Source organism: Bos mutus, chromosome 18 (assembly GCF_027580195.1).
Source record: "Bos mutus isolate GX-2022 chromosome 18, NWIPB_WYAK_1.1, whole genome shotgun sequence".
Classification (NCBI taxonomy): Eukaryota; Metazoa; Chordata; class Mammalia; order Artiodactyla; family Bovidae; genus Bos; species Bos mutus.
This window is the reverse complement of record NC_091634.1, coordinates 11,507,303-11,530,240: the sequence shown is the minus strand read 5'-3', so window position 1 is coordinate 11,530,240 and position 22,938 is coordinate 11,507,303. Positions and strand designations below refer to the sequence as shown.

At 51.5% G+C, this 22,938-nt stretch overlaps 2 protein-coding genes across 2 annotated transcripts; both read right to left on the bottom strand.

Annotated features, from left to right (window-relative positions):
• Positions 1-1,999: 1,999 nt before the first annotated feature.
• Positions 2,000-9,343, bottom strand: RPS19 (ribosomal protein S19). Its single transcript, XM_005911732.3, has 6 exons — positions 9,319-9,343; positions 8,960-9,030; positions 8,576-8,676; positions 3,527-3,710; positions 2,952-3,006; positions 2,000-2,065 (listed from the first exon to the last, which is right to left on the bottom strand). The coding sequence occupies exons 2-6, from the start codon at positions 9,028-9,030 to the stop codon at positions 2,039-2,041; spliced, it is 438 nt and encodes a 145-aa protein (XP_005911794.2). The 5' UTR covers positions 9,319-9,343; the 3' UTR covers positions 2,000-2,038.
• A 5,592-nt stretch (positions 9,344-14,935) lies between these two features.
• Positions 14,936-18,697, bottom strand: DMRTC2 (DMRT like family C2). The gene is made up of 8 exons (XM_005908992.3): positions 18,474-18,697; positions 18,231-18,385; positions 17,875-17,951; positions 17,395-17,575; positions 17,113-17,239; positions 16,291-16,351; positions 15,971-16,142; positions 14,936-15,048 (listed from the first exon to the last, which is right to left on the bottom strand). Exons 1-8 carry the CDS (start codon positions 18,695-18,697, stop codon positions 14,936-14,938), a joined length of 1,110 nt encoding a protein of 369 aa, XP_005909054.1.
• Positions 18,698-22,938: the final 4,241 nt, after the last annotated feature.

Genomic DNA, 22,938 nt, shown 5'->3' with positions numbered 1-22,938 from the left:
GCTGGAATCAAGATTGCTGGGAAAAATATCAATAACCTTAGATACACAGATGACACCACCCTTATGGCAGAAATGGAAGAAGTACTAAAGAGCCTCTTGATGAAGAGCAGAGTGAAAAAGTTGGCTTAAAACTCAACACTCAGAAAAGTAAGATTATGGCATGCGGTCCCATCACTTCATGGCAAATAGATGAGGAAACAATGGAAACAGTGACAGACTTTCTTGGGCTCCAAAATCACTGCAGATGGTGACTACAGCCAGGAAATTAAAAAACGCTTGCTCCTTGGAAGAAAAGCTATGACCAACCTAGACAGCATGTTAAAAAGCAGAGACATGACTTTACCAACAAAGGTCTGTCTGGGCAAAGCTATGGTTTTTTCCAGCAGTCATGTATGAATTTGAGAGTTGGACCAAAAAGATGCTGAGTCCCAAAAAATTGACACCTTTGAACTGTGGTGTTGGAGGAGTCTCTTCCAAGTCCCTTGGACTGCAAGGAGATCCAGCGCATCCTAAAGTAAATCAGTCCTGAATATTCATTGGAAGGACTGATGCTGAAGCTAAAACTCCAATTACTTTGGCCACCTGATGCGAAGAACTGACTCATTGGAAAAGACAGATGCTGGCAAAGATTGAAGGCAGAAGGGAAGACAGAGGATGAGATGGCTGAATGGCATCACCTACATGATGGGTAAGTTTGAGTAAGCTCCAGGAGTTGTGATGGACAGGGAAGCCTGGAGTGCTGCAGTCCGTGGGGTCACAAGGTTTCGGACACTACTGAGTGACTGGAGTACTTGGGTAGAAACACACTGGTAGGCTGTAGTCTAGTGTTCACATCAGTAACTTCCAGCCCTGACAACTTTGAGCTGGGGGGCAGTAGTACCAAAGGTCTATGACTCTGTGGTCTGGTATTTTCACTTTGAACATCTCGGTACACCAGGTATGCAGCTTTGAGCCGACAGGGACTCTCCCAGAATCCCTCAGGCAGGAATAAGTAGCTTTACAAACAAGAGCAGGCTGAGGGTAAGCTGCTCAGGATCGTAGCAATTAGGGGCAGTAGTGGAACTCAACCCCATGTCACTCAGAGTCCAGAAGTCAGGCATGGCACTAGGTCTGATCTCAGTGGTAACTTAGGGTGGAGGAACCTCAGGGGTTGTGGCCTAGACAGGTTAGCCTCAGCATTTTGGCTTTCCCCAGCTGGGAGGTGGGCCTGGTCCTTAGGGTGGTAAGGCTTCTCCCTCTAAGATTCAAAGCTGCTCAGTGTCTGACTCTGTGACCCCATGGACTGGAGCCTACCAGGTTCCTCTGTCCATGGAATTGTCCAGGCAGTAATACTGGAGTGGGCAGCCATTCCCTTCTGCAAGGGAAGCATTCTTTACCGTCTGAGCTACCAGGGAAGGTCCCATCAGTGCCAAGAGCCAATCACCACGGAGACCCAGAGGGGGCAGGGCACGGAGCGGGCCCCAGACCACAGCCTCTGTGCAGGTGTTACATCCCTCCCCTGGGGAAGGAAGTTAGCACCCTGGTCCCAACTGGGTCCATGCTCCAGCTTCCCCTGGTTGAAGGGGGTATAGCAGGGCCCAGGCTAGGGATCCCAAGTAGATCAGGGAAAGGAAGTGCACAGAGGCAGAGGTCAAAACCTTGGGCGGAAGGCACACAAGGACTGCCCGGAGTGAGGGCGGCTGCCCCTGCCCACTTCCTTCCAGGGAAGCAGCACTTGAGCCCCAGGGCCCCTCCTGCTTTGCTCCAGCAGGGCCACTGCTTGAACTTTCAGTTTCTTTTTTTGGAGACTTGCTCTGCGGACACGCAAAGGCCCTGGGTCGCGCACCAGCACCTTGCCCACTTGGGGTAGAACCCGTTTGAATCTGGAAGCCAGGCCTCAGGCTTCTGGGGCTGCTGAGTACTACAGCGATCCAGGAAGCCCCTGGCGCCTCTTTCACAAGGGAAGGGAAGCACTCCGTCCTCCTGCCCCACCCCCCAAAACAGGAGACCCAGACCGGGGTTACGAACGAGGCAATTTATTAACCCAGCATCATTTGTTCTAATGCTTCTTGTTGGCAGCTGCCACCTGTGGGAAAGATAGACAAATAGTTATGATCAGCTGTGGCCCTGTGCTGGGGCACTTCACCGAAGCTCCCCACTAACCAGGGGGCACCAGGCCTCCTGATTTGTGGTTTCCTATGTATTGATCTCATCAGAGGCTCACAGCCTCAGGCACTTCCCCCTTTTACAGAAGCAGAAATCGGGACTCACGAGAGCACTGTAGTATGATTCTGACCTCTGCCCATTAACCCAATCCACACTGCTGCTGGTGCCAGGCCCTGCACTGTCCCTACCGCCTGCCAGACCACCTCCCGCTCCCAGATGGCTGAATATGCCACTCTTGTCTGCCACTGAGAAACTAAGGGACTCCACAGTCCAAGGCTCCCAGGGGGCCTAAGTCAACAACACACAAAGAAGAAAACCAACAACAGCTTCATGCCAGGCCCCGGGGCTCCTGCTGCTGCAGCTTAGGAATCCTCGCCACTACCTTGTGAGGTGGCTGAGAGCACTACCCCAGACAGGGAGACTGGCCCAGGGTGCCTAGTCAGTCGGCCTCCACACGGAGGCCAGGTTCTGGGCACCCTGCCTGATGCCCCTTATCAGGAGTAAGGAAGAAACCCTGCAGTCAGAATTAGAAGGCTGACCTGGGGAGACAGACTGGCCTGCGAGGGAACGTGCCCTGTGAGGGAACGTGCCCTGCAGAAGAGACCCAGCTGGCTGCACCCAGGCCCGGGGCTCCCTTCACCCAGGGCCCTGCATTCCAACCTGTCTCCCAGCCCCCATGAAGGGAAGTCTGTTAGAAACGTTCTTTCTCCTGCACCCCTGCTTCCCTGGCTGTACCCTCCAGAGGAGGAAACTGTCAAAATCCAGGCTCCAGAGGCCCCTGGGTGGTGACTGAAGTCCCCACTCACCTGTCCAGCGATTCTGTCCAGATCTCTCTGTCCCTGAGGCGTCAGTTTGCGGCCCCTGTGGGAGAGAAGGGTCACACAGGCCCAGGTGAGCGCGGACTCGCACCAGCATCCCTGGCCCAGGCCAGGCCTCTCCTGGACACAAGTCAGGCTTCCCAAGGAGGCGCCTGGCCGCAGGACCTCATGACGCCAGCCAAGTCCCACTCAGGTCCCCAGTCGGCTGCATTCTAACAAGCTGGAGGCTGCAATGGGAACCCCCCCTCATCCTGAGCTGATGGGGTGTCGTTTCTGCAAGCAATAGATCAAAAGCCCCGAAAAATCAATTGGGAAAAGTTAACGAGCAGGCTAATGAAAGCAGACAGTCGCTAAATTACCTTCCTGGAGCCTGGAGTAGTCAGCCAGAGAGGTCGGAGCGAGGCCCCTCGGCTGCTCACTCTTCTGAACCCCCTGCCTGCCCGAGGGCCAGGACACACCTGACACCTCACTGACGGGCAGAGGAGGATGGTCCTCCATTAAGGCACCACTGGGGATCTGGCCCCAAGCACCCTCACGTGCCCAGCTTCCCCTCGCTGGCTTACCCGTCTTGGTCCTTTTCCACCATTTTCAGCCCCTCCAGGGCTTGGAGGACCCGCCGGGCCACGCTCTTGGAGCCTCTGCTGAAGTGGCTGGGCATGACGCCGTTCCTCTGGCGCCCCCCATAGATCTTGGTCATGGAGCCAACCCCAGCGCCACCCCGGAGGTACAGGTGCCGTGCCGTGGAAGCTGGGTGGGAGGGAAGGGAGGCTTGAGAACCTTTCTCAGGCACAGGCCGTGCTCAGAGTCACACACTGAATTCCACAGGGAGCAGAGTCTCACCATCTTACAGTCGGGGAAACGGAGAACAGGAGAACGCACACAAGGCTCCACTGCCCCTAGTTCAGGAGCCTGGGGGGACCGGCAGTGGAGGGACTGTCGCAGCCATGTGACCAGGCATTTCCTGCTGCCCTCGGGACTTTCTTAGCTGTGACTACCCTGGCCAAGTGGTGAGGCGCACCTGAGGTTTCACAGACAGAGCCCAGCAAACGTCTAAGCCATGGCCATCCACAACCAGCTGTCTGGGAACTCTGCAGGGCTGGAGAGTTGTAGAAAGGACCTACCGATTGCCCCGTCCCAGGCCTGCCCTGAAGAGCTCGGGTTCACCATGGCAGCAGTGCTGACATCCTAACGGCATGGACAATCCCAACCTGGAAGGTACGTCAACCTGCTCTGTGGACTGGGGTTTCTACCCCTAGACTGGCTCGGGCAAGTCCCCTCGCCAGTCTCCTTGGAAATCTCTCCTGTTCAACTGGAACGCCAGGCCCTGTGCCACCTGCTTTTACGCTCTCTCCTGTGAGTACTAAGATGGCCTCTGGAGCCAGCCTGATAGTGTGGCTGCTCTGGAGGGACAGACAGCCCTGCAGATGCTTCTGGTTTTCTACCTCAGGGAGCCACTGAGGTTTGAAGAGCTGGGGCCCAGATGCTGGCCACCACATGGCCCCACTTGGATGAAAGCTCAAGGGTAGAGACTCCAGATCCCCGCACGTTAAGATTCTCCCAGGTCCTGAAAATGAGTCAGAAGTTATTTTCTCAATAATGACTTGCTGCCAAGAGTCACAGGGCACTGGACCATGTCCACGACCCTCCTGTGTCAAGAGCTGGGGTGGGCTCCTCCTCCCCTCCAGCTGCCCCTCCCAGGGCAGTTCCTGCACACAGCCCATTGTCGGCCCGCCTCCAGATGCGGACACAGGCTACAGGGGCCTATCACGGGCCACTTCACCAGGACCACTGAGCAGCCTCTCCCTGGTATCACTGCCTCTGGCCCTGCTCCCTTTACATCACTCTCCTTGGTTCTCTCTGTCCCCATGATTTGCACTGTGACCACCTGCCTACAGATGCCAGTGAAGTCGTTCAGTCGTGTCCGACTCTTTGCGATCCCATCGACTGTAGCCTACCAGGCTCCTCCATCCATGGAATTTTCCAGGTAAGAATACTGGAGTGGGTTGACATTTTCTTCTCCAGGGGATCTTCCCAATCCAGGGATTGAACATAGGTCTCCCGCATTGTGGGCAGATGCTTTACTGTCTGAGCTACCAGGGAAGTCATGCCATCCTCTATACCAGGGTTCTGACCCTCTTCCAGGCATCAAGCAGCCTACCCACTGCCAGGATCAAAAGACTCACCTCTTATAAGATGCCCCCTTCCCTCAACCTTTCTGCCAGGGGAGTAACCTCATGGAAAAATGGCCTTCAAGACCAGTGCAGATGCCCAGTGGCCACCTCCCCCGCCACCGACACCTGTCTGGCCATGCCCTGGTTCCATGTGGAGACCCGCTCTCCACTTGGGCTATGGAAGGCATGAGGGTTAACCCACAGAAGGGTTAAGATGAACACCCCCAATTTCACCAACACCCAGAAGAGGCTGCACACTAGACGTGAATTTTGCCGAAGCAGGACAGCACTCAGCCCAATCTCACCACGGAAAGGGGTGAGTGCCTCATAGCTGGAGTTTGAATCCCAACATGGCTCCACATCAGCTGTGACACAGCCCACCCATGTCTAGTGGTCAGTGGCACGGTACTCATGGGGACAACGTACTCCAGTCCCAGCAGCGAAAAGGAGAGAACAAACTCCCAACAAAGCCCAACTTAACACCACTACAACTAGCAGGTGTGGGGGACATCCCTGGTGGTCCAGCGGTTAGGATCCTGCTTTCTCACTGCCAAGGGCCTGGGTTCAACCCCTGGTCGAGGAGCTAACTCCCATAAGCCAAGTGGCATGGCAATGGCCTCCTGCCCCGACCACCTGGTGTGGCAGGTACCAGGTCCCCCCCCCATCACAGCAGTTTGTGCAGGTTATTTTTCTGACCCGTTACAAGGGAGAGCAGGAGTATTAACTTCACAAATTGGAATTAACAGTCAAAATATTGAGTTCTACAGAAACGCTGACCCCTTTTACCTCCTCTCCTCAGCCCTTCAGACCTAGGCCGAGGCCCCAGCCCCTCCTCCTGAAGGAGAGCTGTAAGGGCACAAATCCAGGCCACCCCAATGGTGTTTATGATGGCCTCAGTGAACGAGGTGCTGCCACAAATGGCTTTTCCTTCAGCCCCTCCAAAGGCATCCTTCTGCTCCCTTTAGGAGACCCAGATGAGGAGTCACTCCTGCCTCAAACTGTAGGAGGAACCACGCAGCACCCCCAAACCCCAGCTAGGTGTCTTGTTGGGCCCCAAAGTGGATGAGGGGGCAGGTCATACTCCACTTGGCAAACGGCAGACCAAACAAGTCTTCACAGCCTAGCAAACCAACAGCCCGTGTTAATTTCACGTTCATGGCTCCATCCTGACCCACTGAATCCTAAGGCGGGAAAAGGAAACCGCTCAGACTGGGACTGGCCTCCACCTTACAATTCAGTGGGAATTCTCTGGCAGTCCAGGGGTTAGGACTCTGTGCTCACTGCCCAGAGCCTGGGTTCAATCCACAGGCAGGGACCGAAGATTTTGCACGCTGAATGGCACTGGGGGGGGGGGGGGTGGGGAAGAAATGGGGTGGCGGGAGAAGGGATTCAGGTGCCCCATCCAGCAGCGGCTCACTCACTGCCAGACACACACTGTATCCTTACCTCCCTCTCAAGCAGGCCCATCTGAGCACTCGTGTCTACCCAGGTTACGATGTAGTACCCCATTCAAAGCCCTTAATGTCTCCCCTGACCCTGCTCCTCCCCTCAGAGGTCCCTGCTCTCCTGAAACGGTTCATCTCCACACCTCATCCCTCACACACTGGCCCCAACACCACTGCCTGGAGGCGATTCATCCCTACAGATAACCGCAGCTCTTCCAGACCACCCTTACGAAGGCCCTGTCACCTACCCTGCCCCTGTAATCTACACCTGAGATCAGCCTGCCACACCCTCCCAGGGTCTTCATCTGTCAGTACCTCAGTCTCCTCCTGGGCAAACAAGTTATCTTGCATGACTCTCCTCTAAGGAGTATGAACTGAACAAACTCAGTGGGAGCACTCCAGATTTCAATAGAGGTTGGCAAACTTTTCCTGTTAAGGGCCAGACAGTAGTCTGTCATAGCTCCAACCCTGGCCTCTGCTGTGACTGTAAACGAGTAACCATGTCTGTGCCCTGACAAACCTCGGTCTAGAACTGCTATCTGTGCCACTAGGCCAGCTGGGAAAGTCCAGTCAAAAGGGGGCTCTGGAAATCCAGAGGGAGACCAGCAGGGCAGGCAGAGGGCACACACCCAGTGTGAGATGTTAGGGAAGGTACACAATGGACAGAAAGGGCCACAGCAACTGCAGAGATGACCAGCAGGCTCAACGAGGTGTGTATTACCCACGGCCTTTCCCCACCCCCCAACCTCCCGCTACCTAGAAACTCAAAGTACAGAATGTTGCCAAGGGAAGACAGCTGCCCACCACCAACTCCAAGTGATGACAAGGCCGAGTGGGTTGTGGTCTCAGGAGCAGACACACCTCATGTCTTGACCACTCTGACATCAACAGTGAATCAGCTACCACGAGTCCCTATACGTGAGGTTTCTGTTAGGTACAGATTATATAACACGTGCATATTCACCCACGAAATGAGAAAAACTACTCTCTCTCCAAATTTTGGGCATCACAAAAAAGCAGTCAGGACCACACAAACCTTGCTTGCCAAGATGGATGGATGGGGTGGCAGTGGCGGTCTTGTCCACGCTGTCCCACTCCCCATCTTTCTTTCTAAAAACACTGAAGTGAGTAGGTGGATAAGCTACCTACCCCACTCACCTCACAGTCATCAGGGCTCAGACTACAAACACTTCATGTTCTGAGGTACTGGGCAACTTGACCAAGGCCAGCTCTTCTCAAAGTCATGCTGGAGTTTTGTCAACTTCTAAACTCTGCTTCCCACATGGAGACAAGCTGTGGTCAGGACAGAACCCACTTCACAGAGGAGGAAGGCTTGGGAGTGGAGAGGCTGGGAGGCCATAGTGAAGGCCTGTGCAGAGGCTGCTGCCTTGGAACAATCCAGGGCTGAATCCCATCCCCCACTCCCAAGATAAGCTTCATGGGGGACACAGGAGAAACTTCAATCATTAAAAAGATAGACAAGACAGTACTAACACTGTGCAGTCAGGGGCTATACTTAAGTCAGTCCTTACTGAAGGATTAATAAAAGGCTAAGAGAAGGAGGTGGTACAGGGTGACCATAACGTTTTCTGAGCACTTGAGACTTGTCAAGATTTAGAATAACTGGGTCACATTTCCAACCCCTTTGTTATGAACATCTTGTTAAAGAGGAGACAGGCTAGTGTGATGACCTGAATGAAAACAGGAAACAAACACTGAAAGCACAACGACTCTCTAGAAAACGAACTACTTCTAGGCAAAAGATGAACACTTTATTCATTGTCCCTGGGATTCCCTTGAGGCTCCGAGGAAAGCAAGGGTCCTCACGTAAAATTGCTTACAAATGAACAAATATCACAACACAAAATTACCCTACATCACACAAAGCACGCAATGACAGTCAAATATTTCTCTCGGAATTTCTGGGGGAAAAGTAAGACCTCACAAAGGGGACACCCCGCCCTCCACGCCCCATCCAAAGGCCCCAGTTCCTCACCAGCTCGTGTGTAGAACCAGTTCTCATCGTAGGGAGCAAGTTCTTTATGCTTGGCCAGCTTGACGGTGTCCACCCATTCAGGGACTTTCAGCTTCCCGGACCTGGGACCAGGACAGCCAGAAAGGCACAATTCAGGAGCCTCCACAAACTCCATCCCAATTCCCTTCCGTCAGCACAACTATACATCACTAGGAGCCCAATGTGCCCCACAACAGGAAAAATACTGAAACTCAAACACAACCCAGGCCTCATGTACAAAGAGTGGACTCCACACTAACCTCCAACAAGCTCCCCCAGCCAGAAAAAGAAAGCCCGAGGGCCCAGAGGCGTCGGGCAAGACCAGAGCCCCCACCCACTCGACCCCCACCCAGTCCCCACACTCACTTTTTGAGGAAGGCTGCCAGAGCTCTGACGAACTCCTGCTGGTTGACATCTTTTACAGTAACTCCAGGCATCTGCGGGCAAGATCGAGCATGAGAACACAGGATGGATGGAGAAGACTGCCAACGGTCGGGGCCCAGCCCCACGGCGACGGAACCGCCGCACTCCCCTTACTTTCCGAAGGCCCTACTTGCAATTCCCCGCTTTAGAGGCCCCGGCGCCTGAGGGTCTTACAGAGCTTACCGATGACCACGGTCTCTTTGGGGCGCATTAACACTGCCTGACCCCGTTTGTGAAGACGCTGTATGTAGCAAACCCCTGATTCTGCCCTCCACGCCACCCGCGCTTTCCCGGGTGTCCACCTGGCCCAGCCGCGGTTTCCGGAGCGCGCGGGTCAGACATGTCCAGACCTGCCGCTCGCACGTGGCCGCGGCTCTAGGGGGCGGGACGGCCCCACGCGGGTGCCCCGGAGCTCCCAGGCACGTGCCTCGGGCTCGGAAACCGAGCCCCGACTCCGCGCGCCCGGGTCGTTCCGGAGCACTCTTCTTACCGTGCGGCCTCCGCGCTGCCAGCCAGGGGAAAGGGAGCAACGGGGTTTCCCGGGCGCACAAGTCGGGCGTCAGTTATCGCGAGAGTTCCTAGAGCTCGCGAGAACGGGTTTACAAAAAAGCTGGCTCCACCTCTCTCAGGGCAAAGGCGGCTTCACCTCCGCGGACATGGGCGGGTTTGGTGGGAGGGTGGAAGCTTTTTTCCTCCTCGCTCTTCTTTCTCCTGCAGCGAGATAGAGTGAGGAGCTCTAATCTCGAGCAGGAGGGAATCTAGTTTCGTTTGCATCAATCGTGGAATGGAACGAATAGCGGCGGAGGCTGTATCTCCTGGCGGAAGTTACGGGGAAACTGGCTGGGCAGGAAATAGACCGGCGCCTCCAGCGGGACGACCCCTTTTTCCGAGTGGAAGTGGCTTTTCTGGCCGAAGGTGGGGCTAGTAAGGGCGGAACTGTGACCAGGAGCCCAGAGGAAGGACACGGAAGAAAGGCAGCCAGCCCGCCCTTTCTCGACCAGCAGTACTCGCGAGAGCAGGAGACGGAAGCCCCACCCTTCTAAGGGCGGAAATTGCTTCACCGTGGCCCTGGAGAGCGGAGTGTGAATGAGGCCCTGGAGGCGGGGAGCAGAAAAGGGCAGGAACAGGGAAGCAGAGGCGGGACCTTCGAAGTTCAGCTCTGCTTCCTAAAGCCCGAGTCTCTTCGGACATGTGTGTGTGCTTAGTCACTCAGTCCTGTCAGACTCTTTGTGACCCCATGCACTGTATCCCACCAGGCTCTTCTGCCCATGGGGATTCTCCAGCCAAGAATAGGGGAGTAGGTTGCCATGCCCTCCTCCAGGGGATCTTCCCAACCCAGGGATCAAACCCAGGCCTCCTGCAATGCAGGCAGATTCTTTACCTGGGAAGCCCCTCTTCAGACAAAGTGCACACAATACTAATTCTATCGGCAAATGTTTTTTGTGTGCCTACTCTGTGCAAGAAACAGGTAAACATGTACAGTGTTACATGCATTATCTAGGTTAATCCGACTAAAGTCCAAGAACACAGAGGACACACCTGCGGTTTGATGAAGTTGCTGACTTGCTGCGAGGAGAAAATATTGAAATATGAATCCTAAATGTAAACTACAATGTGTCAGCGTAGACAGCAATTCTAACAAATGTACTACTCTGATGTGTGATGCTGATAGGAGGGGAGGCTTTGGGGAGCGAGGGGATATGGGAGCTCTTACTTTCTGCTCAATTTTGCTATGAACCTCAAAACTGCTTGAAAGAAAAAAACTCTTAAAAAATGGTTTGAGGGTGGGAAGTTGTTCATGTTGTGATGAAGCCATGTTACAGTACATGGACTTTTTAGGGGAAAAAAAAAATTCCTAAGGAATCAAAACAGCGTGTTTAGTCATTTATGCTGAGTGGCCAGAGAGGAGTTGCATGCAGGCTCTGTTAGAGGGGAGAACGTGGCTGGACAGGCCCAGGTGATCAGGCTTGTAAACTAGGGGCCAAGGGCCCCTGAGGAATGTAAGGAAGTCTATCTAAGGGGCTTATTAGAGATATTAAGTCAGATGAAAAGGATGAGGGTCTATGTAGGGCATGGGTTATAGAATTGTCTATGTGAATATACGCTGGCGGCTGCAGAGCCAGCTACACAATGTGACAGGGATGCAGGATGAGGTCTCGTGGATCAGGCAGTGAGGGTTTGAGTAGAGAACTGGATGGGGGTAGGTGGTATGATGGTGCTACATTGGTCAAGGAGCATAGTCTGGAGGGGACCAGGTTCACACAGGACTGAGTGAAAGAGAGTGTGGATTCCCAAAGGGCAGAATGTAAAAGGAGCTCCTGAAGTGGGTGTCTCTTTGGAGAGGAGCAGGATGATGCTTCAAATCTGGAAACTCATTGATTTCTGCAGAACACGAATGAGGATGATACATGAAGGAAGCTTAGAAGAGGGATGATTTACTCAGTACCCTGTTGGACCTGGGCAACACCTTTCCTCACCTGGTAATGGGTGCTAGGAAAGGGAGTGACATACGAGACAGTGCTTACAGTCTATTAGCTTTAATCTCCAAAGGCTTGTCAGAGGCCAAGAGCCCATTGGCTCCTCACAACTGCAAGTGAAGGATGCTTCAGCCATGTAGGAGCATGAACAATCTGTAAACCGGCCTTTTTCCCCACACCTGAGTTCTGCAGAGCCTCCACCTCTCTCCCTGGGGAAGTGGTTGGGGAAGCAATGGGGGCGCCCTGACAATTTGACAGACAAACTAGATCTAGCCAGGATTGTAAAAGGTCCTGCTAAGTCTGACAAGAAGGGGAGATGGGCTGCAGAGAAATGGGTCCATGAGGAGTGGCCTGCCCCCAGCTCCTTTCTCCAGTCTTCATCACTTTCTTTTTCCCCCTCCCTTTTCTCATGTCATCCTTTAACCTCAAATTATACTTTCTCTTTTACTGTTCCCAGCTGTGTGAGCTTGGTGTACTGGGGACCTTTGGTCAGCCCTGAATAGCAGGGTCTTAGCATGTTGCAATGCTTCCCTCCCCCATGATTGTAGAGCTTGGCTCTCTGTCACTGAGAGAGCATGGCACAAGGCTTAGGCAGGTCTGTTAAGGGGCAATCATACATCTAAGTTAAAACAAGGTCAGGGAAGGAAGGTGTAAACCGACTTAGGTTATCCTTTGGTTATCCTGCACTGAGTCCTAGTCCTGAGAAGTGTTAGAGATTTGTTGCTCTGTAATCTGTTAGAATTAGAAGCAACTCGTCTTCTCAAGACCCCAAACTGGAAAACAGCAAGTTGTAATTGGATGCCATCACCATCAATTATCTTGAATAAAAAGAGGTGTGTAGGTAACATTAGGAAATAGAATCAGTGCCCAGGCAGAATCATCCTCCCAGGCATGAACTTTCTGTTTGGCCCTTTTAAGAGTGGGAATGGGGATGGGGGTCTCCAAATCTTCGTATCTTTGGAATAGCTCAACAGGTCACCACGTACTTGGAACAGTTCAAGAAGAAAAACTTGACAGCAGAGGACTAAGAAACAAATGTGAGTAAGATATTACTACTTACTGCTATCTTGAATGCAAAAGCAAAGACTTTTTGAAAAACCCTTGGGATGTCTGTCTGTCTCCTGAATTTTTCACTCTCTGTATTATAAAAATTATCTATTAATTGATTTATCCACCTGCAATGCAGGAGACCCAGGTTTGATTCCTGGGTTGGGAAGTTCCCATGGAGGAGGGCATGGCAACCCACTCTAGTATTCCTGCCTGGAGAATCCCCATGGACAGAGGAGCCTAGCGGCTTACATGGGGGTCACAAAGAGTTGGACACGACTGAGCAACTAAGCACAATTGATTTGGGCCTGGCAAGGAAAAGGAACCTTTCTTCAGTATTTGCCTACAAATTTTTCCTAAAATACTTGGACAAGTCATTTTCTCTCTTTAAGCTTGTTCCTTTGTTTGTAAAATCAGAGTAATCATGCATAGCTTACAGCGTTGCTGTGAGGATATGTGGGAATTGCATACAGTGAGTACTCAATAAATGATAATTGTCACCATGCTTTTATAGGTCCTTCAAATCTTAGATACATGAACCTCCCAAGTTTAGGAAAAACCTTTTATAAAGACTAATTTGATTATTCCTGTTCTGATTGGTCTCAGTCTCCCCATTATAAAAATATTATGTTAGATTAGCATTGGGGCTTCCCTGGTGGCTCAGCAGTAAAGAATCTGCCTGCAATGCAGGAGACGTGGGTTTGATCCTGTGGTTGGGAAGATCCCCTGGAGAAAGAAATGGCAACCCACTCCAGTATTCTTGTCGGGGAAAATCCCATGGACAGAGGAGCCTGGCAAGCTAGAGTCCATGGGGTCACAAAGAGTCAGACACGATATAGCAGCTAAACAACAGATGAGCATTTAAATTGGCATTCCATTGACCAAAGCTGGCCTGAAGGTATGCTTTGTTTGACCTACATAGGATTTAAGCACAGCACAGGATTCAAAGAAAAACTGAGCCAGCATTTGAAAATTAAGAAATGTAAAACAGAAATCTAGTTTTCCAGCTTCTCTTAAAAAATCAGAAGATATGGCAGTACTGAGCCCACATTCCTGCCTGGCAACAATTCACTAGGGCTAAAAGGAAGCTGCCCCCTTAGGTGGGGCATGCATTCTCAGTTTGCCAGGGCTCCTCTGGCCTTCTTTACTCATTTATATGATCTGTTTGGCCCTGTAGGTATTTCAACCTGTGCCCCTCTGAACAGCTGGAAACTGTCTATGCTTGGCACAGAGCAGTCACTTAATTATTCAATCAGTGAATCAACTACTGTGTTTCCCTACCACTCTTTCTTACCTGGCCATACAAAGAAATCCAAGTTTGTAGTTACTTGTGGTAGTTACTGAGTAAGTGACTTTCATTTTGAGGACTGAAGTGAACAAGTCCTTTCTGTCCCTTAGGATAGACTAGGTTCAGTTCAGTTCAGTCGCTCAGTCATGTCCAACTCTTTGCAACCCCATGAATCACAGCACGCCAGGCCTCCCTGTCCATCACCAACTCCCGGAGTTTACCCAAACTCATGTCCATCAAGTTGGTGATGCCATCCAACCATCTCATCCTCTGTTGTCCCCTTCTCCTCCTGCCCCCAATCCCTCCCAGCATCAGGGTCTTTTCCAATGAGTCAACTCTTAGCATTAGGTAGCCAAAGTATTGGAGTTTCAGCTTTAGCATCAGTCCTTCCAATGAACACCCAGGACTGATCTCCTTTAGGATGGACTGGTTGGATCTCCTTGCAGTCCAGGCGACTCTCAAGAGTCTTCTCCAACACCATAGTTCAAAAGCATCAATTCTTCAGCACTCAGCTTTCTTCACAGTCCAACTCTCACATCCATACATGACCACTGGAAAACCCATGGCCTTGACTAGACGGACCACTGTTGGCAAAGTAACGTCTCTGCTTTTAATATGCTATCTAGGTTAAGCTGTGGTAAAAAAACAACTCCCACATCTCAGTGGCTTAATACAATACTGGTTTATTTCTTCCTTACTCACACAAACCAAGACACAAAACGAAAATACTCTTCTGTTTTCACATGCATGGAGGCAGACATGAGTGCATAGGTATATACAGAATCACATGTCAAATGAATACCCTGGAACATGAACTCATGCAGAAATCTATTTAGATACTGGTTAGCTTAAACTGCACTTTCTTTTTGTTGGGGATTTTAAAAGGTCCCAGGACCCAAGGAAGGTAAGAGAATATCCACCTTTGGCCAAGGAGACAGCCATGCTACAAAAGGAACCAAAAGCTAACAAAGCACCTGAGAGCTTTAGAAGGGCCTGAAGCGTGTACTACATTAAATTCCATGCAGAAATCTGTGAGTAAAATACCAAATGTGCAATGCCTACAGGCTGCTGCTGCCCCCTACCCCAGGGGTCTCCACTTCTGGGCTTCTAGCTTAGGAGGGAAATGGATCCCAGTCGCCCAATATGCAGAGCCACGGAAGGGGCTGGGCTGGGCCGGAGAGAGGGCCCAACAGGCTGGAATCCTCTTCCTCCAGCAGCAGCTACAGGAAGGAAGCAAGAGGGCAAGACCAGGTTACATCCATCTCCCCTCCCAGCAAACCCTCCCTTTTTACCCCATCTAATATCCAGGCCCATCTTTGTTCACCTGGATTATAGCAAACACTTCCTCCTCACCGATTTTACCACTTCTAGTATTGCCTCATCCAACCCCTCCATCACAGCCACCATACTTATCTTTCTAAAGCTCAGAGTCTCTGAATACATCCCTGCCTAGCTCAGAAATATTCCCTTGTTCCCCTTCATGTATGGTTGCTTGTTTACCTCCATGATCAGAAGCCCTTCCAGACTCACCTGGTTCTTTCTCAGCAGTTCCTTCAGGCCAGTTTCCTCACCTGCACTGCATGCCCAACCCATCATTTTGGACAGGATAAATCTCAGCCTTCCCTTTCCCCATAGGTGTTTCTCACGCCTCAAGATTCTTGTAGCTCTCTTCGAGTTTATCACTAACTTTGTGAAAGCATCCAGGTTTTCCAAATAGGATGCCTTTAAAGGCAAGTTGCCAAATAGGAAACTGTTTAAAAGCAATTATTAAGGGTCCAGGCCAGACTCTTGATACCTCCTCAGTCCCTCTCCAGACTTCAGCAGGCACTGTGGGTCCAGAGAAGCCCTGGGCTGGAGTGAGGAGACCAGGCTTTACCACTGACTTGCTGTATACTCTCAGGCCTCTCTCAGGGCCTCACTTTCCTTGACATCAGGGCACTGGACATTTGCTTTTGAGCACACACAAAAATAAATTCACTGAATAACTCTCAACTGTAATCTAAGGGGCTAGGTTGAAAAGCGTGGGGCCTGGGATCTTCAACTTGCTGACCTCCTGATCTCCTTGGTTAGTCCCTGCTTGTTCCAGCACCTCTGTTTCTCAGTCATGCCTTTCCCATCCTTTCCTTTTAGAGAACAGGTTACCTGGTGGGCCACAAGGATGGAGCAGGGAGATCCAAGCAGGATTGGCGGGGCCAGGAGTCAGGCGGGGAGCCTGAGATGAATCTTTCAGTCCCACAAGAGCCTCAGCTGCCTCCCGCTGCAGCTGCCACTCTGAGGACGCAGAGGTCCAGGTCAGGCGAGAGGGTCCGGGGGCCTGCAAAGGAGAGATGCAGACTGGGAATCCCTACTTCTGCCCACCCACCAGAGGCTCCCTGTCCCCGGTTACTTCATTATTCCCTACTCTTCCCTTCCCCAAGCTGAACTTCCTCCCAGGGTCCTGGATCCCACTTCTTTTTCAGGACCTGTGGCTGTAGCAGAAGAGGGTCTGGGGTGCCACAGGGCTGGAGTATCAGAGTTGAGCATCTGGAAATAAGGAAAAAAGATGCCAGGGTGATTAACTCATTGACAGACATGTATACATGAAAAGAGGAACAGGATTTTGCTGTGTTCTGATCTGGGATTCTGAGTGCCTGTGGTCTTAGGTTTTGTGGCTTTGGGCAAGTCCCTCCTTCTGTTTGCCCTGCTTTGTTTTCTGTAAAATGGAAACGTTTTACAGCTTCTTACTCCCAGAGCTACTGTAAGGATTATGGGAAACAATTGGTGTCACTTTAAAAAACAATGGACAAAACACCTAGAGGGATTTGAATGATTGTTCCTGCCCTACCAGTGTCTGATTTTCTTCCCTCCCAGTTCCTTAATCCCCATGGAACTTGAGGAGCTTAGCCAACCTTTAGGAAACTTTGTCTAATGGCCTCTGGCCTCTCTCCTAGGCCTCTGAAGTTCTTACCATCATGTCCCCCGACCCCTCACGTCAGTAGGCAGTTCAACCCTATCTGTTTAAGCAGATTTAATAGCCACTATTTGTTTAAGGCCAAGGCTTGTGCTAAGTGTATTCAATATATTATTGCTAATTCTTAGTATTACCAAAAGATAGTACTGTCTTTGATTTACTAATAGGAGACAGGCTCAGAGAAGTAAAGATACTTGTACAAAGATTCATAGCTAGCCAGTTAGGAGAGCTCTGCCTCACACAATAGTCTTAAGTCTTTTTCTTCATCATCTACTATGGTGTCCAGCACAGGGTTAGGCACATTACAAACACATGTCTTTTTCTCCCTACTCACGTGCGGGGCAGGGTAGAAGGCCCTTGGGATTCTCCAGAAAGAGGAGCTGTCAGTATTGGGTGAGATCCTGTGCAGGTTGGGAGAGGCCCATGAGTGGGCAGCCGGAGGGTGGTGCCAGGGTCAAAACCTAATGAGGAAAAGAGAATGCAAAGTATATAGTGTTCAGAGGTCACGGCTTCTGTCTTGCCTTTTCCTACCCTGTATCCTTTCGCTCTTCTCTTTCTGACACAGTGGTACACAGTCATTCAAATATCTGTTGAATTAACGTTGAATTCATCTTACCAGGGAAAGGATGCAGTGGGATAGCAGGTTCTTGGCACAGCAAGCGGCACACCACTGGGGTTGGCATGGAAAGGCCTGGAGGCAGCCAATGCCCAGAGGCCCAAGGGCCTGGAGGCATTGGAGTCCAGGGCAAAGGCAAGGCTTCTGGGGGACGACTGAGCAGCAGAGGGCCCCGAGAGTTCTCCTGCAATGGCAGGGAGCACGGGTTGAAGTCAAGTTTAAGGCTGGAGAAGGAATGTTCCAGGATAGAACTGGGGCCCCAAAACTTCAGAGCTTGAAGGGCTGCAAAATCCCACCCCATCATTTTGCCCATGGAATAGAAGTGATTTGCCCAAGATTACATAGCAAGTCAGGGCTGGACCTAGAACCCAGGTATTGTGGGCACAAAGGAAGGGATCTGGGCAGGGGCTAGGACAGGAGTCACTCCCTCAGGGCCCAAGGGGACCTTGTGCCACTGGGACTGGCACAGGCCTTCCTTACCTTTCCAGGAGGTGTCAGTGCCAGTGGAACAACATGATGGGGAATCTGAGGCTGGGGAGCTATGTTCTCCTTTCCAGCTGTGAGGGACCAGGGAGAGCTTTGGGAAGCTCTTTCTCCTGAGTGCCTCCACTCTAGCCCAAAATTGAATTTTTATCTCCCTCTGTCCCATTTCTACCCCCTGATCTCATTACATCCTTCCAACACTTAATCACATTTTACATTGGGCAGGGAGAGGCCCAGAGAACAGAAACTCCTTGCCCAAGATCATATATCAATTCAGTGGCAAGAGTGGGGCTCTTCTCCCTACTTAAGCTTTTCCTGCCTAAATTCCTCTGGCCACAGCCAGTGACACTTACAGTGGACCCCTGGTCGAGTGACTCCCTTCTTGACACGGCTGGGAGCTCTGGGAGGAGCTGCCCCTCTAATGAGTCCCTGGGTTAGGTGCCTCTTTAGCTGCGCCTCCTGCTGCCTACGCAAGGCCACCTGGGCAGCCATGACCCTTCGGCGCTCCCTAAAGAGGGGGAGTTGTGAGTCAAAAGTCAAGTCAGCCACCTTTTAGATGAGGCCCATCCTCTCCCTTCTCTGGATCTCATACTCACAAGATGAGGACACATTTGTGACACTCGCATGCCTGAAAGAGGCACAAGCGCTTGTGGCCCTTGAGGTGGGCAGTGACACCGTGGTTGCGGCAACGGGCACAGGTTGGAGAGCGACTGACAGCTCTCCTGGGGATAAGTTCCATGCCCTGGGGGGCTCTGGTTTCACCCCCTGTGGCAGAGTCTGAAGGGCAGTGGTGGACAGCAGGCATTTCACTGGGGTCCATGGATCTAGGGGCAGGAGTGGAGGGTCAGGGTGGCCACGTGGGTCCTGTCCTGACTGTCCTTCTTGCCTCTGGGAGACCACAACAGAAGGGTTTTCCCAGTTTGCCCATCCTGGGACTCAGCTGTCACCCTTGATTCTCCCCTGGCTCTCTCCCTTCTTCACCCTTCCTAGGGTATCCTCCTCTCCAAGAACCTCTCTCCTCTTTCCTTTCTTATGTATCTTTCGATCCAAACATTATTCTCTGCTCATCTGTACCTTCCCAAGCACATATACCAGTTTGGGGCACACTCAGGCACTCGCATGCCCCCTGCAACAGTTCTTACACTCCCCTTTTCATCACCACTCCATTCCCACGATTTTCCTGGCATCCTCTTCCGCAATTATCATCTTTCCCTCCTGCAGTTACCCAATTCCCACACATGCTTTCATGTTCCCCTTTCAATCCTTAACCCTCATGTGTGCCGTGCAATTCAACCTCTCCCTGCAGCCCTTTTAATCAGACCCCCTTGCACCCCAGTAAATATATCATTCTCAAGAATCCCTTGTCCCACTTTCAAGAATTATTTTCATTTCCTCAGCAAAGGCTTACTGAGCCCCTTCCACGTGCCAGGCCCTGATCTAGGCACAAAGACCACCCCCCGCCCACGGCCCAAATTCCTCTCTTGCACCCACACTCCTTCCAAACTAAGGCAAACCCGGCCATCACGCGCCTTCACCGACTCCCAACAAGTAGTCTCGAGCCTCCCGCTCCACCGCCCCACCGCCCCATTCAGCTGTTTCTCGCGCGCACCCCATTCTGGAGCTGTCCCCCCAAACGCTGGGTCCGCTGCCCCGCCCCGCTCCAGGGTCTCAGGGAGGGGGCGGGGCTCGGGGAGCGCACCCAGGGTCCGCGGGGCGGGGGAAGGGCAAAGGGGGCGCGAGGAGCGCGAGTAGGGAGGCGAGGGGATGCCTGGGGCGGGGAGTCCAGAGCAGGAGAGGGAGGGGAAGAGACATGGAGGGGGGGGATGGTGTTCGTCTCGTCAGTCCGGAGTTACCACAGCCTGGAGTAGAGTTAAGAGTCAATCTGGAGGAGGCGAAAGGAGGCTGTGAGGCAGTGGCGTGAGGAACGGCTGCGCTCGCACCACTTTTCCCGCCCCTTCTCGAAAGGACCAATGAACTTCAAGCGGCGCTGAGGAGACCGACCAATGCGGTTCAAGATCTTGCACTGACAGCCCGCCCCTTTACCTCCGGTCCGCTTCTCCTCGCGCGGGACTATCAATCCAGCCAATAGCGCGTCGAGTTGAGTCTCGCATTTATCCCTTCTCCTTGTGATTTGCCTTCCCAAATTGTTCTTCCCCTTTTGGGAGAGGTGGCCAATGGGGCGTCGAGTACCACTTCCAGTACAAAGCTGGCCCCGCCCCCAGGAACGGCCGCCTGGCCGGGCCTCCCGGGAACGTTGATCTGGACGCATCGGCGCATGCGCAGTCTCGTCCTCCGGCCTGAGCTGCACCGCCCCGCCTCTGGAGCATTTGGTGGCCAGGACTTGGCTTTTCACTACGTGGCGTGTGTTTTTTCGCTTCTCTCCCACTCCCCGAACTCAATCTACATTTCTCTTATGTTCCCCAACCTGTGATAGATATCCTTGTTTCCCTCCCGGGTCCCACCTTCTAACGTTGTGGCCCTTTCCTTGTGTCTCTTATTGGCTGTGTTCATGCTGATTTCCCTAAATTTGACGTTTTCCTTCTCTGGAGTCTCTCTCTTTGCCTGTTCATCCTGCTGATTTTCGAAACCCTTTCTCCACATGCCTCATCCCCTCATAGTCTGTCCCTCTTCCCCTCCTATCCCCGTCTTTGGTTCCCGAGATACTTCTGTGATTTTTCTTTTTAACCTTTTCCACCCTCTGTGTTCATCTTCCTCCCGGATTTCACCCCATTCGCTGGCCTCCATTCTGTAATTGTAGCCTATTAGACCCATCTCACGGTTTCCCCACCCCCATCCTCTGTGTTGTCCCCTTTTCTCTATGTATCCCGCCCTGTCCCCTTTTCTGTCTTTGAGCCTCTCAGATAGTCTCCTTCCTGCCCCAGACTTTGTGCCCAACTTCTCATTTTTCTGCCACTCCCAATTGTGCTCTCTCTGCTGCTCATCCTCTGTCTCCCTGCAAGTTTCCGTTCCATTAATTTGCTCCTCTTTCTCAGTGTGGTTTCTCTTGTAGGAATGGTGTCTCCTCTGACCACTACTTCAACCCTTTTTCCTTGAGGATTTTATTCCAGTCTTTTCTGGTTGTGTCTGTGCTTGTACTCAGATTGCTGGGGCCTGTGGTTTTGCATTCCAGGCAGGTGTGTGCCCTGTCCCCTGCTCGGTCAAACTCCTTTGATCCTTTGTCTGCCTTCATTCCCCCTTTCCATGTCCCATCTTTTCTGCTGGTCTTGGCTTCTTGGTTTGCTGCAGATTTCTGGGTTACGCATCCTTTGTGTCAGGTATTCTGGTCAGAAAAGTGTGGCAGAAGTGACCTCTATCTGGACTGCTGTGCAGGGGAGCAGTACTAGACAAAATTGGAAAGGTTGTTTGGGGCCCGTCTAAGGGATGAAGGGTGGCCTGTGTGTGGGAGGCTTGAATGCCAGCTAAAGAGATTGACCTTGATCTTTTAGATAGTGGAGAGAGAGAGATGGGGGGGCAGGGGGGCAACATTTTGGAGAGCTTAGCACTTGCCTGGCACTTTATGCTAATAATCTTAATAATGAGTCTATGAGATATATTTTTAATATGTTTTATGAGTGAGTTCAATAAGAGGCACAAGATCACACAGCTAGTCAGTGGAGAGGTAAAGATTCCAACCTTGGTCTGTCTTTGAGTTCAAAGTCTTAAGAACTTTGTACTACCTACAGCATTTTATTAATTTCCAGTAATCCCCAGTTCCCCACTTTTATTCCCTAACTGTCCCACAGGTGCTCATTTCAGATGGCACATGCATATCTCTTTTAGTCTGCGTGTGTTCTTGGCAAGATGTGCAGTGTTTTATATGCATGATGTTTTTAACTTATGCAAGTGACATTGTTTATTATTAAAAATAATCAGCACAGTGTTTTTATGATCCATCCATGTGCATGTGATGTGTACAGCTAACCAGCTGCTTCTAACTAGTGCATGATATTCCATGGTATACATCCCCTGTGTGTTATGTATTCACTTGGTCTCAGGGAGGGATGCCCATGTTGCCTTCAGCTCACTATCCCCACCATACTGCCACATCCTTTTATGTATTCTTTTGTAGTTGAAGGTGGAAATCCCTGTCTTGTGTAACTAGGATATTCCAAAAATAACTATTCATAAACCTAATTTTATACTGTTCATGGGGTTCTCAAGGCAACAATACTGAAGTGGTTTGCCATTCCCTTCTCCAGTGACCCCTGATAGCTCAATTGGTAAAGAATCCACCTGCAATGCAGGAGACCCTGGTTCGATTCCTGGGTCGGGAAGATCCCCTGGAGAAGGGAAAGGCTACCCACTCCAGTATTCTGGCCTAGAGAATTCCATGGACAGTCCATGGAGTCGCAAAGAGTTGGACATGACTGGGCCACTTTCATTTTCTCCAGTGAACCACATTCTGTCAGACCTCTTCACCATGACCCATCTGTCTTGGGTGGCCTCACAAGGCATGGCTTAGTTTCATTGAGTTAGACAATGCTGTGGTTCATGTGATCAGATTGGCTAGTTTTCTGTGATCGTGGTTTCAGTGTGTCTGCCCTCTGATGCCCTCTCTCAACACCTACCATCTTACTTGGGTTTCTCTTACCTTGGACGTGGGATATCTCTTCACGGCTGCTCCAGCAAAGTGCAGCCATTGCTCCTTAACTTGGACGAGGCGTATCTCCTCACAGTCGTCCCTCCTGACCTTGTAAATGGAATAGCTCCTCTTGGCCCTCCTGTGCCTGCACAGCTGCCGCTCAAGGCAAAATGATAGGATACTGAAAGAGGAACTCCCCAGGTCAGTAGGTGCCCAATATGCTACTGGAGATCAGTGGAGAAATAACTCCAGAAAGAATGAAGGGATGGAGCCAAAGCAAAAACAACACCCAGTTGTGGATGTGACTGGTGATGGAAGCAAGGTCCAATGCTGTAAAGAGCAATATTGCATAGGAATCTGGAATATTAGGTCCATGAATCAAGGCAAATTGGAAGTGGTCAAACAGGAGATGGCAAGAATGAATGTCAACATTCTAGGAATCAGCAAACTAAGATAGACTGGAATGGGTGAATTTAACT